Here is a 13,886-nt window from a genome sequence, read left to right as displayed (position 1 = left end):
AATCAGCACCAAATGGGCAGCCAGGAGCTGGAGGGCCAGGCCCTGTTGTTGACATGTTTTACCCTGAAGGACAATTGTTTACCTTGAGTGTCCAGGCTGTGTCCCTGCCCTGCATCCCCGGCCCTTGGAGATGGGGCTCTGTTTCCCCTCTCTGGGCTCTGTTTAAATTTGGTTTTGCACCTCCTGAGGCCTTGCAGGAGTGGGATGTGACCAAGAGCCCTTGTAATACCAGCAGAGGAGTTGGGAAGTGGGAAAAGCCAAGGTGGAAGGGAGTGTTTCCTTTGGCTGTGCCAGCACAGGTCAGGGCAGGGTTTTGCAGATTTTTTTGCTCAGGTTTTACCCTTGGCTTTGGAGCAGAAGGAGCTGAGGCAGGCCAGGCCCTGTTGTTGGAGTTCACGGTTGGAAAAGACCTCTGAGATCACCAAGGCCAGCCTGGGCAGGGCTCAGCATCCCTGGTGGCTCCTGGTCTCTGCAGAGCAGATGAAGGAGGATCTGGGGTTTCAGGGTGGGATTGTGGCTCTGTCACCGAGGGGACTGTCCTGCTGCTGCTGCCCTGGCCCAGTAAAGCTCTGCTCCCACCCTGCCAGGAGCATCCCTGGTGGCTCCTGATCTCTTCAGGGGAAATGAAGGAGCTGAGTTGGGATTTTCCAGGGTTGAATTGTGGCTCTGTCACCGAGGGGACTGTCCTGCTGCTGCTGCCCTGGCCCCAGTAAAGCTCTGCTCCCACCCTGCCCAGGCAGTGAGCGTTGCTTTGTGCCAGCCACGAGCAGATTGGGAAGAGTTATTCAGGGATGGAGGGCCGGGCATGGGGAGGGTTTTATTAATGATTTGCTGTGAGCAAGGAGAGGCTCAGCTGCCTCTTTCATTCATTTCTCAGCTCAGCACAATCTTTTTGTTCCCAGTTCCTTTTCTCCTTTGCTTCTCTCCCCTTCCCTGCTCTTCCCCCTCCTCCTCCTCCTCCTTGCATTTCTTTCTTCTCAAACCCTTTTCCCCCCAGTTCCTTTTCCATTCCTAATCCCCATCTCTCTCACGCACATCCTTCTTCCTCTGCACTCCTCCTCCTCCTCCTCCCGGGTTCCCTGAGCAGGTCCCTGCCCTCCCTCCCTGCCCAGCTCCTGGGGAAGGAGACAATTTGAAGGTTTTCCACCCTCCTTCCCCCAAGCCAATCAATGGGAGCCTTCCAGCCCCACCGGGGCCTGGCAAACATGAGATCAATAAGTTATTAGCACCATTCTGTCAGCTGTAATGTGCAGATTGATCGGGGCCGGGGCTCCTGCTCGCAGCCTGGCACTTCCCCAGCCTGATAAAGATGACAGATTAAGGGAATAAGAAAAAGGAATTAAGGAGTCTGGCTGTCAAAGCTGTCACGGGCTGCAGGAGCAGCAGGGCTTTTTTCAGGGGCCGAATGAGTGCAATTGGACATTTAAATGGTGCTAAGGGGGTCCAGCCCCACCAGCAGCTCTGCTGGCCATGCTGGGCTGAGGGAACGCTCTGGAAGGGGCAGGAAAAGCAGAATTCCAGGGAGCTGGAGCAGCTCTGCTGCCTCCTGAGCCTGCAGGGGGACAGAGCTGCAGTCCCTGGGCCAGGGGACACCCCCAGGGCCCAGGGACATGAGGCCAAACAGGCTTTGCCCAAGAGGTTTGTGCTCACGGCACCCCAGAGTGGTGGGAAGGGAATTAATTAAATAAATAAATAAATAAAATTAATTAATAAAAAATTAAAAATAAAATAATAAAAATCGAATTGAATTAAAAATAAAATATATGTTATACATTTATTTATAATAAAATTATAAATTTCTTATAAATTTATAATAAATAAAAATCCTTTCTTTATTAATAAATAAATAAATTTAATTTTAATTAAATTAAAAGGGAGCACCCAGAGCCTTCCTTGCCATGGCAGGGACGCCTTGCACTGCCCCAGGCTGCTCCCAGCCCTGCCCAGCCTGGCCTGGGCACTGCCAGGGATGGGGAATGCACAGCCTGGCTGTGCCTGTGCCTCTGGTTTGTCACAATTCCCACTGTTCCTGCTCCTTTCCAGGCAGGGAAATGAGCCTGGACTTCCAGCCCACCCTCCCAGCTGCGTCCTTTAGAGCTTTTCTAAAAGAAAGTTGAGATTCACAAGTTTGTGATTGCTAAAAAGCCTCTCTGCAGCATATAAAATTAATTCACATCTCTCTCTTAAGTGCAGTATATCCTTTCCACGAGCCTTTCTCGCACTATGAATATTTACCACCTCCCTGTGCCTTCGGTGCTCGCTGTAAAAATGAATTTTGGGAGAGCCTGGGAGCCAGGGGGATGCTGGGGTACATTCCCTGATGGATGAGAGGCAGCAGGATGGCTCCAGCATCCCCTGCACCTCCCTCTGGGTCACCCCTGGGGCCTGGGTGTCCCCAGGGTGTCCCCAGGGCTGTGGGCTGGGCACAGGGACAGCAGGAGTGGCCGGGCTGGGCTCACAGCTCCTCTGTGGGAGCTGTCCCTGCCAAAGGAGAGCAGGGAGAGGCTGCCAGGGCATCCCAGGCTGGCCAGTGGGGACTGTCCTGCTCAGGGCTGCAGCTCAGAGCCAGGCACAATGGTTTTCCCTTTTTTCCCCTCTCCTGAAGTGATGAGGAGGAGATGGAGGATGTTTTCCCCTCTCCTAAAACGATGAGGAGGAGATGGAGGATGTTTTGCCCTCTCCTGAAGTGATGAGGAGGAGATGGAGGATGTTTTTCCCTTTTCCCCTCTCCTAAAACGATGGGGAGGAGATGGGAGAGGGGCTGTGCTCCCGTGGATGCTGGCTGGCCCAGCCTGGGTGCTTTCCCGTGGAACTTGGCTCCATTCTGTGTTTGCTCAGGGCTTTGTGCTCCAGGAATCGTTCAGAGCAGCCCAGAGCTGGGTGGGGAGCGTGAGACAGGTCCCCATCCCTCCCCATTGTGCGGTTTGGGCCCAGACTGGGACCCTTTGCAGCCCCTTCAGCCAAGCCCTCCCCGATTCCCTTGCCCGGTGTCCCCCCGTGCCCAGGGGTGTCCCTGGAGCAGATCCCCGTGCAGGGTGGGACGAAGCCCCCCTGTGCCTCTGGGGATCCTGGGGATAGGGTTTCTAATCCCCCAGCCCGAGGCTCTGCTGGAAGCTGATCAGAGCCTCGGGCTGCTTAGCTGGGCTGGCTCTGCTCGGCGTGGGGAGCCTGAGGATTAGAGCAGCCAGGAGACAAAACATCCCCAGGCTGGCTGCCGTGCCAGCTGTGCCAGCTGGGCAGTGCCCTGCTCCCGTCCTGCTGCCGCCCTGAGCCCTCTCACACACAGAGCCGGGGTGGGAGCAGCCCGTGCCCATCGCCCCTGACTTTGCAGCAGCAGCAGCAGACCCAAATCTGCTTTGCAAATGAGCTGGCAGAGCAGCTCTGGATGCCTCGGCCCCCTCCCAGAGCCAGGCTGTGCTTCCAGTGCCTGCTGCTCATCCAGCACAGAGCCCCAGGCAGGTTCTGCTCAGCCCTGCACCTGCAGGAGGTGCAGAGCATCACCTGAGGGGATGGGCAGGCACATCTGGGGCTCTGCTCCCCAGTCCCTGCACCTGCAGGAGGTGCAGAGCATCACCTGAGAGGATGGGCAGGCACATCTGGGGCTCTGCTCCCCCAGTCCCTGCACCTGCAGGAGGTGCAGAGCATCACCTGAGAGGATGGGCAGGCACATCTGGGGCTCTGCTCAGCCCTGCACCTGCAGGAGGTGCAGAGCATCACCTGAGAGGATGGGCAGGCACATCTGGGGCTCTGCTCCCCCAGTCCCTGCTCTGCCTCCTTGCAGAGCTCTGCAGCTGAGAGGGAGGCAGGTCAGGGCAGGGTTTAATATCACAGCTGAGAGTGAAAGACATTGTCAGTGGAACTGCGGAGTGATGAAGCCAGGCTGGGCAATAACCTGGTGCCAGGTCAGAGCTCTGCGGGATCCTGGTGCTGCCCTGCCCCTGGCTGGGAGGGAGATGGGGCTGAGGTGTGTGGGAATGGCTGGGAATATATGGGAATGGCAGGAAATGGCTGGGAATGGGCAGGGAATGGCTTGGAATAGCAGGGAGTGGCATGGGAATAGCAGGGACTGTTTGTGAATAGCAAGGAATATCTGGGAATGACATGGGAATGACATGGGAATGGCTGGGAATAGCTGAGAAAACTAAGAATGGCTGGGAATGGGCAGGGAATGGCTGGGAATATCTGGGAATATCTGGGAAAGCTGGGAATGGCTGTGAATATCTGTGAAAAGGAGTATCTGGGAATGGCTATGAATAGCTGAAAATGGCTGGGAATATCTGTGAAAAGTGGGAATATCTGTGAAAAGTGGGAATATCTCTGCATAGCAGGGAATATCTGTGAATATCAGTGCATAGCAGGGAATGGCTGTGAATATCTGGGAATATCAGTGCATAGCAGGGAATATCTGGGAAAGCTGGGAATGTTTGTGAATATCTGGGCATATCAGTGCATAGCAGGGAATATCTGTGAATATTTGGGCATATCAGTGCATAGCAGGGAATATCTGGGAGTATCTGTGAATATCTGGGCATATCAGTGCATAGCAGGGAATATCTGTGAATATCTGTGAATATCAGTGCATAGCAGGGAATATCTGTGAATATCTGGGCATATCAGTGCATAGCAGGGAATATCTGTGAATATCTGTGAATATCTGTGAATATCTGTGAATATCTGGGCATATCAGTGCATAGCAGGGAATATCTGTGAATATCTGTGAATATCTGTGAATATCTGTGAATATCTGTGAATATCAGTGCATAGCAGGGAATATCTGTGAATATCTGGGCATGTCAGTGCATAGCAGGGAATATCTGTGCATAGCAGGGAATATCTGTGCATATCTGTGAATATCTGGGCATGTCAGTGCCTAGCAGCCCCGAGGGAGCAGCGCTGCCGGCAGATGGGCCCGGGGGTGGGAGAGGAGCAGCGGGAGGGACGCGAGGGGGAACAGGAGCCTTGGCAGAGCTGTGAAAGCGAGGAATCTTCACTGCTCACATCCCAGGGCTGTCACATGGAGCCCGTGCTGCTGCCACCAGCTCCGTGCCTGGAGCCTCCTCTGCCTGCAGCCCGGCAGAGCCCAGACTGGAGCTGGCTCCAAAGCCACGGAGCCTGGCTGGGAGCAGCCCTGGCTGCGGAGGAGCAGGATGTGTGATCTCGGCCTCCAGCGCTGGGGATTGCAGCGTGGGGCAGAGCTTCCAGGAAAATGAGCGCTGAGGGACGGAGCGCGGCAGGGAGAGGGACACGGGGGCTCTGGGAGTGCTCCTGCCAGCCCTGAGCTTGGACAGGGGGAAACTGAGGCGGGAGGAGCGAGAGCGAAAATTCCGATTGTGTGGACAGGGAACGTTCCGATTGCATGGACAGAGAAAATTCCGATTGTGTGGACAGAGAACGTTCCGATTGCATGGACAGAGAAAATTCTGAGTGTGTGGACGGGCTCTGGATGTTCTCCCTGCGAGCCCCAAGCTTGGGGAGCTGATGTGGCTGTGCGGGAGTTGTGTAAGGGGTAAACTGAGGCAGGAAGAGTGGGAGAATTCTGATTTTTGTGGACAGGGTCTGGGTGTGCTCCCTGCTACTCTCGAGCTTGGGGAGCTGACGTGGCTGGGCAGGAGTTTTTTGAGGGGTAAACTGAGGCAGGAGGAGTGAGAAAATCCCAATTGCATGGACAGGCAGCCGGGATGTGAGTGCTGAGAGCTGTCAGGGTGCTTCTGTTCTTCCCTGGCTCTCCCCAGCCCCTCTGCTCTGCTGTGCCTCCTTGCCTTTGGGTTCTGCACCATCCCCAGTGCCAGTTCTGTCCAGGATTTGGTGGCAGGGTCCTGGCAGGCTGGGTTTGGAGGCAGAAATGCCTCTTTGAAAGCCTTGAGATGCCCCTTGGGCAGAGGCGCCTGCTGGGGCTGCTGTGCTCTGCTCCCCAATACATCCCCAATAAATCCCAGCCACGGCAGCACCTGGGCTGCCCAGCTGCACCCCCGGTGCTGGGGAGTGATGCTGAGTGCTGGGGACAGTTCTTGGCTGGAAATGTCCCCTGGAACAGGAGGATGTTGTTGTTGTTGTTGTTATAAATAGGAGCAGGGGGTTTGTAACCTCCCTTAACCCCCACATTGCAGCAGCCTGGCAGTGCTTGGGCTCTCAGGCACATCCAGCCCTCTCTCTCTCTCCTCGTTTCTCAATTTTTTATTATTATTATTATCATTTTCTCTCCTTTAAGATGCTGCATCTTTAACAAGCCCTTGATAGACGAGGGTTTGGTGCTTGCAGTGACAAGCAGGCTCTTCCTTCCTGCCCATATGCACCATCATGCTTTCAGTTTCCCCGGCGTTATTAGGGAGGATATTGATTCCAAAGCTGCTCGGGGACGCTGTAATTGTGTCTCAGGGATTCGGGGCTGCTCCGAGGGCTGCAGTAATGCACAGGGCTCGAGCGCTTCCGTGCAATCCAGAGGGGGAAGATTGCTGAGGACCTTGAGGTTTTGAAGGAGGAGGAGGAGGGAGGGAGGGGAGAGACTGAGAGGGAGAGACAGAGGCAGACACAGATACTGTGCTAGGAAGATTCAGAGATCTGTTGTGCTTTTTTTTTTTTTTATCCCTTCCCTGTGTTGTTTTCTTCCTCCCCTTCCTCTCCCCCCCCAGTTGCTTTGCATCAGGGCATGAAAGGAGTGGAAACACCGGGGGGACAAAAGGCACCAGAGCAAATGATGAAACTCAGTAAGGAAATCAACTGGATTCAGAATTTATGGCTGGAAAACGTTGCATTGATCAGAGTATGAATAGTCATTATGTGCTTTTGGGCTGCGTGATTAGGAAAGCAGATCAAGGCTCTCAGGATGATGATTTTTCTTACTTTCATTTTTTTTTCTCTCTCTGCTCGTAATATCAGAGTGTGTGTGTGTGAGGGAGAGCAGCAAAACAGCAAAGTGTCTCTGGTCTCTCCTGCAAAGTGCAGCCTCTGTGACACTGAGCTCTCTGCTCTCCCTCCAGATGAGATTCTAGGCAAGAGGAGAGTATGCTCCCCCAACAGCAGCAGTGAGTGTCCTCTGGAGAGCAAGAAAGCCCGGAGTGAGTCCCCAAAGGGTAAGTGCTGCTCTGCTCCCCATCCCCTTCCCCTGCCTTCTGCTCTCCCCCCGTGGAGCTCCACTGAGATGGAGGAGGGAGGGCTGTGGGGTGGGAGCTGTGTCTGGCACCGGGGCTGCAGGGGGAGGCTCTGCTTCCCTTTATCTGCTGGCAGGGCGCGCAGGGATTGCCTCTTAATTGCTGTAATTGCTTCGTGATCAAAAAAAAAAAAAAAAAAACAAAAAACAAAACAGGCTGCAGCCCTCCAGGTGGATTTCAGGGGTGTTCCTGCTTTCTTCAGGCAGAAATGTCTCGGTGACATGTTCAATGTGAGAGGTGCACACGGGCTTATCGTGCTGGCATCTGCTCCTTTAAAGGGAAAAAGGGAGCCTGCCAGGGAGAATGGGGCTGCTGAGTTTTCTCTTGTGCATTTATGGCACCGTTCCTATAGAGATGGAATCTGCAGAAGGTTTCTCTATTTAGGGTTCGGTTTGTTGTCTTTTTATTTATTTATTTATTTATTTATTTATTTTATCTCTTGATTTGCCTTCCAGTTCTTTCCTATAAACAGGATTTTTAAACTTTCTTTATGAGTGGCAAAGTGGGCTGGCTAATGGAGCCTGCAGTTAATGAGTTTGTCTCCAGGTTGGGTAAATGAGGTTTTGCAGGCCGTTTACAGAAAGGCTTTGTTGTTAATATCGGGCTAATGAGCTGTCAGTGATACCCAGCTCCGTGCCTGTGCCCAAACCTGCTCTCCCTGAGCACCCAGAGCAGCTCTGGGGCTGATCCTGCCCCACGGACCCAGCTGCATCCCAGGGACCCATCCAGGGCATCTCCAAGGGCAGCACTGTGTCCTGGAGCCTCCTCCACCCCACGTTCTGCCTTGTGGAGATGCACTGTGGGACCTGTCCTGCATCCTGGTGGCACAGAGCGCCCCTGGCTCTGCCCTCCCTGTGCCCACAGGATGCTCTGGGGGCAGAATTCTCTGAGAGGACTGTGGAAAATACCAAATCCTCTCTCTGATGCAACCCTCTCCTGCCCATTAACTCTTTCATGGCAGCAGAAATGCCTCAGATCTTGCTGGGAACCCTTTAAACTGCTCCTCCTCATGTTTTCCTTGAATTTTTCTCCCATCTGCTCTATTCCTGTTATCTCTGAAATGTTTATGGTGGCTGTGCAGGTGAGTTCCAGGTGATGCTTCCACAGGTTCATGCAGAGACAGATTTGTTCCATCAGGCACGAGGCCCCTGGGACACACTATTTATATTTATATTTATAATTATATTTATATTTATATTTATATTTATATTTATATTTATATTTATATTTATATTTATATTTATATTTATATTTATATTTATATTTATATTTAGCTGAGGTTGTGCCCCTGGTAATCCCAAGTTTCTGGTTGAGAGCTGAGTGCAGGGAACCTGTGGGGCCTGGCTGGGAATGGGCTGAACTTCACCCAAGCCAAGGGGTTGCTTTGGATTCATCCTGAAGAAGTGCCCGAGCTGGCACAGGTGGATGTTTGGGGCACAGGGTCAAGTGTTGTCACTCTGTTCCTTCCCTTTGGACTCCCCACCTTTATTTAGTGGGCTAAGGAGCCCTGGCTTTGCAGGAAGCACTCAGGATTGAATCCTGCCCTTGGCTCCCAGAGCTCCAGGGATTCCCCAGCCTTTGAACAGAGGGGTACCAGGAAACCCTGAATAAAGCAAAGTTTTGTTCTCTGCTCCCACTTTGAGGTGAGGCAGAATGGAAATTGGGAACTGGGGCTTTTGCTGATCTCCCATTTTTTTATTAAATCCTTGGGGAGCCCCCAGAGCTGTGCAGGAATGTTAGCCCAGGCTGTGCTGATGCTGGAATTCATTGGAAGGGTGAGGGGCTGAGGTTTCTGTGCTGTGAAAAGGGGGTGACAGGAGGGTTTGTGTCCCACCCCAAGCAGCGGCAGCTCCCATCCTGCTGTGGCTGCAGCAGCATCCCTGTGCCATGGATGCCATGGGGAAAACAGAATCCCTGTGTCCCAGGGAGCAGGAGGCTCCAGCTCGTGTGGGGAACCATTCCCAGATGGGATGGGCCCTCGTGGGTGCTGCCCTGGGCTTTGGGGGCTGCTGGGCACCGTGGGGATTTGGGAGTGGGAAGGGGGGCCAGGGCTGCCTGGAATTCAGGCTCCCACCAGCCCCACGTGTCCTGCTGGGGGAGCCAGGGCTGCAGCATCTCCTGGCACCCCTTTTCCTGCAGCCTGGGGGTCCTGGGCCTCCTGGAGGTGCTGCTGCTGCACCTCCTGCATCCCTGCGCTGGGGATGGGCTCCAGGCAGGACCTGCCCTCTCCGTGCCAGAGGTCCAGAGCAGGATCTGCCCCTCTCCAGAGATCCCAGCAGGATCTGCCCCTCTCCATCCCAGCAGGATCTGCCCCTCTCCATCCCAGAGATCCCAGCAGGACCTGCCCTCTCTGTGCCAGAGATCCAGAGCAGGATCTGCCCCTCTCCAGAGATCCCAGCAGGATCTGCCCCTCTCCATCCCAGCAGGATCTGCCCCTCTCCATCCCAGAGATCCCAGCAGGACCTGCCCTCTCCGTGCCAGAGATCCAGAGCAGGATCTGCCCCTCTCCAGAGATCCCAGCAGGATCTGCCCCTCTCCATCCCAGCAGGATCTGCCCCTCTCCATCCCAGAGATCCCAGCAGGACCTGCCCTCTCTGTGCCAGAGATCCAGGGCAGGATCTGCCCCTCTCCATCCCAGACATCCCAGCAGGATCTGCCCCTCTCCATCCCAGAGATCCCAGCAGGACCTGCCCTCTCTGTGCCAGAGATCCAGGGCAGGATCTGCCCCTCTCCAGTGATCGAGATCCAGGGCAGGATCTGCCCCTCTCCATCCCACACTGGCCCTGGGAGCAGCTCTGGCTCAGGCACAGCTGGGCTGGATCTGAAAGAGCCTTTGGAAGGGGAGTCTTTGGAAGAGGAGGATGTGGAAGGGAAGGATGTGGAAGGGGCGCCTTTGGAAGGGGAGGATGTGGAAGGGGAGCCTTTGGAAGAGGAGGATTTGGAAGAGGAGACTGGAAGAGAAGCCTTTGGAAGGGAAGGCTCTGGAACAGGAGCCTTTGGAAGAGGAGGATTTGGAAGGGAAGCCTTTGGAAGGGAAGGCTGTGAACAGGAGCTCTGGAGGAGGGCAGAGCCCGTGGCCCCGCTGGCGCTGCGCGGCCGCTCCTGGCGCGCCGAGGGGAGCAGAGGCAGCCAAGGCAATCCCTGCTGCTCCCTGGCTGAGTGCAAAAACACCTGTGGGGCTGGAAACCCTCCCAGGGGGACACTGCCCCCGTGCCTGCCCTGCTCCCTCCCCAGAGCTCGCTCCAGAGATCAAAGGGGAGCCCTGGCTGGGCTGGGGAAACGGGGCCCTGCCAAACGGAGCAGAACGTTCTGGAGCCAGGCCTGGGCTGCCAGGGCAGGGGGACACGGTTCCCCAGCGAATGAATCCTCTCCTGCCTGCCTGCACAGCTCCTTCCCCAGTGAATCCTCTCCTGCCTGCCTGCACAGCTCCTTCCCCAGCGCCTCGAGGCTGGAACTGGAGGATGGGAAAGGGAAAATTGGGAAGAGCGTTCAGTTCCTGCTGGAGCAGCTGGAGAATCCCTGTGGTGGGAGCCTCGGGGAGGTGGGAGAGCAGGATGGATGGAGGGCTGGGAGAGCAGGAGCAGGCTGGATGGATGGAGAGGTAGGAAAGCAGGCTGGATGGAGGGCTGGGAAACACACCCGGGGAAGGCTCTGGGGCTCTCACCCTGCATGGGGGTGAGCTCACAGGCTGCTGCTGCTCTGCCATCCTCTTCTCTGTGCTGCTGGGGACCAGTTAAACCAAAACAAGACCTCTGCTTAACAGGGGAGCCCAGAACCAGAGCTGGACTGCAGCTGAGCGGTTCAGACCCAGCCTCTGTCCGTCTGTCCCTCTCCTTGGGGGGACACCCACATGCTGGTGGCTTTGGCAGCTGTTTCCCCAGTTAGGCCAGGGGAAGAAATGAGGTTTTGGCCCTGTTCACAGCATCAGTGCCCCTAAGCCAGGCTGCTGAACATGCCAGGAGTGGGCACAGGCAGGAGAAACCCCTGAGGCTGCTGAGCCAGCCCTGGGCTCTGGGCTCACCTGGGTTTGCTGCAGGTCCTTGGGGTTCAATAAAGGGAACTTTGGCCTGTCTGGGGTGTGCTGATGGACAGGCTGGGTGCTCCTGCCTCGTCTGCATTGCCTGGGCAGGATGAGCCTGGAGAGATGCCCTGGTGCAGCAGGGAAATGTCCTTGGCTGTGCAGGAGCTGAGTGCCCAGGGGCTGCCCTGGCTGGGGTGGGAGATGGGAGATGGGAAGGTGGGAGATGGGAGATGGGAAGGTGGGAGATGGGAGATGGGAAGGTGGGAGATGGGAGGCTGGGCTGGGCTGGGCTGGGCTGCTCAGGGCATGTGCTGGGGCTGCAGAGGGCCCAGCAGATGCCAGGCCTGGCTCTCACAGCCTGCCCAGGGCTGGCCAGAGTCCATTTCACACCTGGCGCCTGCGGGAGCTTTGGCAGATCAGTCTCCAGCATTACCCCTGGTAATGACAAAAGCAGACAGCAAAGCTCCAGCAAAGCTGGAATTACTGCTGGCTGAGTCATGTGAAATCTCCCAAGTTTTAAGCATGGAAATCCAGCCTTTCCCTGGATTCCTCCTTCCTCTTAGCCTCCCCTCTCAGCCACCCCCGTTGTCCCTCCCCTCCCTGCACCTGAAATCTGCTCTGCGGCTGATCCCGTGGAGTTTATGGTAATTAAGTGTTATTAAATCCCCTCCCCCCTCCCTTTTCTTTGCTCTAATGACACAGCTGTGGGGGGAGAAGAAAAAAAAAAAAAATAAATCAGTGTTTTTCTAAATCAGGTCTGTGGCTTTGCTCCTGAGACCTTTGGGTAAGAGCATCAGGAGGGAGCTGAGGCAGTGAGCTCCTGCATCCCTGGGGCACGAGGAGGAGGAGGAGGAGGGAATCCTCCCTGCTGGGAAGAGACCTGGAAGGGAATTCTGCCCTCTCCTCCCTGCCCCGCTGCTGCCAGGGCTGCCCTGCAGGTTCGGGATGGGGTTGGGGGAGCAGGGCTGTTCCCAGAGCAGCCCCTGCCCTGCCCTCGGGGTCTGGGTAGGCAGCAGCGGGCAGATGTGGGTCACTGGGGCACGGGCTGGGGCTGCAGGGCAGCCAGAGTGCTGTGTGAGCAGAGCCCTGGCCCTGCTGCAGGGCTGCGCTGAGCTGGAGGCATTTCCCTGCTGCTCTTGGCAGCCGGGGATGCAGCCCTGCCGTGCGGAAATGGTGTGCAGCTCGGAGGATTATTATTATTATTATTATTATTATTATTATTATTATTATTATTATTATTATTATTATTATTATTATTATTATTATTATTATTATTATTATTATTGTTATTATTATTATTATTATTATTTCAATAACCATAATTACAATCATTATTATTGTTGTTATAGTTACTCATTATTCATTGTTATTTATTTTTCTATTTTATTATTGTTATAATTTATTATTGGGATGATGATGAGATGATGGTGATATGATGATGAGATGATGATATCATGATGATAACGATGATGATGATATGATGATGATGATGATGATATTATGATGATGATGATGATATTATGGTGATGATGATGATGATGATGATGATGATATCATGATGATAATGATGATGATGATATCATGATGATGATGATGATGATATCATGATGATGATGATGATGATATTATGATGATGATGATGATATTATGGTGATGATGATGATGATGATGATGATGATGATGTTTCCCTCCCGTATTTTGGGGAGGGGGTGGTGGTCTCATTACAACCCATGGAAAGTTTCACCCCCAAAGGCTGAGCCCCATGGGTTGGGTCAGACCAAGGCAGCGCCAGCCCCTGAGCTGCCCCATTTCTGAGCCCCTGTGTGTGCTGGGCTGCTCCTGCTGCCCCTTTCCCGACGGGAGCCCCTCTCTCAGCCCCCAGCAGCATTTCCAGTGCCGTGCTGTGGCAGGTGCCACCCCGTGAGCCCTGCGCAGGAATTGGGCACGCAGGAGGGTGGCCCTGTCCGTGCCAGCCCTGCCACCCCCTCCCCTGTGCCTGGGAGTTCCTCTGTGGGTAATGAAAAGGCTTTGCCTGTGGGAGAGATGTGAGATAAAGCAGCGCTGGAGCAGCCAGGGCGGAGAGCAGTAATTACTGAGAGCTGTGCTTACAGTAAACACAAACCCCTGCGGTTTTCCTGCCAGCCCGGGATCCCTCGGGCACTGCACGGGCAGGGAGGGGCTTTGGGAGCCCCCCCAGAGGGGAAACAGGCGGCTCTGAGGTGTCCTGCTGAGGGCTGGGCAGGTGGGTGGCAGCACTGACCCTGCGGTGGGTGGCACTGTCCCTTGGGTATATGTCAGCACTGTCCCTTTGGTGGGTGGCAGCACTGTCCCTGGGGTGGGTGGCAGCACTGACCCTTGGGAGGGTGTCAGCACTGTCAGGCCTTGCTCTGCTGAGTTCTGAATTACCAACAGGCTTATAAGTTCTTACAAGGAAAGAATTCCCTCACATTCACAGAATTCCCCCAAATTCTCAGAATCCTCAGGTTGGGAGGGACCTTCAAGACCACTGAGTCCAGCTCAGCCCCAACATCTCAACTAAACCTTGGCACCCTGGACTCCTTTGGGATGGGTTTGGGAGATGTTCCTGAGCTCTGGACTCACTTGGGATGGGTTTGGAAGATGTTCCTGAGTCCTGGATTCCTTTGGGCCAGGTCTGGAAGATGTTCCTGAGCCCTGGTCTCATTCCAGAACATCATCACCTTTCTGTAAAAACCTTC

General features: G+C 54.6%; 1 protein-coding gene across 3 annotated transcripts in view; it reads left to right on the top strand.

Moving 5' to 3' along the window:
* The window catches only part of SAMD11 (sterile alpha motif domain containing 11), a 66,790-nt gene that overhangs the window by 31,975 nt on the left and 20,929 nt on the right, over positions 1-13,886 (top strand). For all 3 annotated transcript variants that reach the window (XM_063176687.1, XM_063176686.1, XM_063176688.1), the window contains exon 6: positions 6,978-7,070. In XM_063176687.1, coding sequence (XP_063032757.1) covers positions 6,978-7,070 — 93 coding nt within the window. The remainder of the gene's footprint in view (positions 1-6,977; positions 7,071-13,886) is intronic.

Source organism: Melospiza melodia, chromosome 26, assembly GCF_035770615.1.
Source record: "Melospiza melodia melodia isolate bMelMel2 chromosome 26, bMelMel2.pri, whole genome shotgun sequence".
NCBI lineage: Eukaryota > Metazoa > Chordata > Aves > Passeriformes > Passerellidae > Melospiza > Melospiza melodia.
The sequence above is the reverse complement of the archived record's forward strand: the minus strand, read 5'-3'. Positions and strand labels throughout refer to the sequence as shown.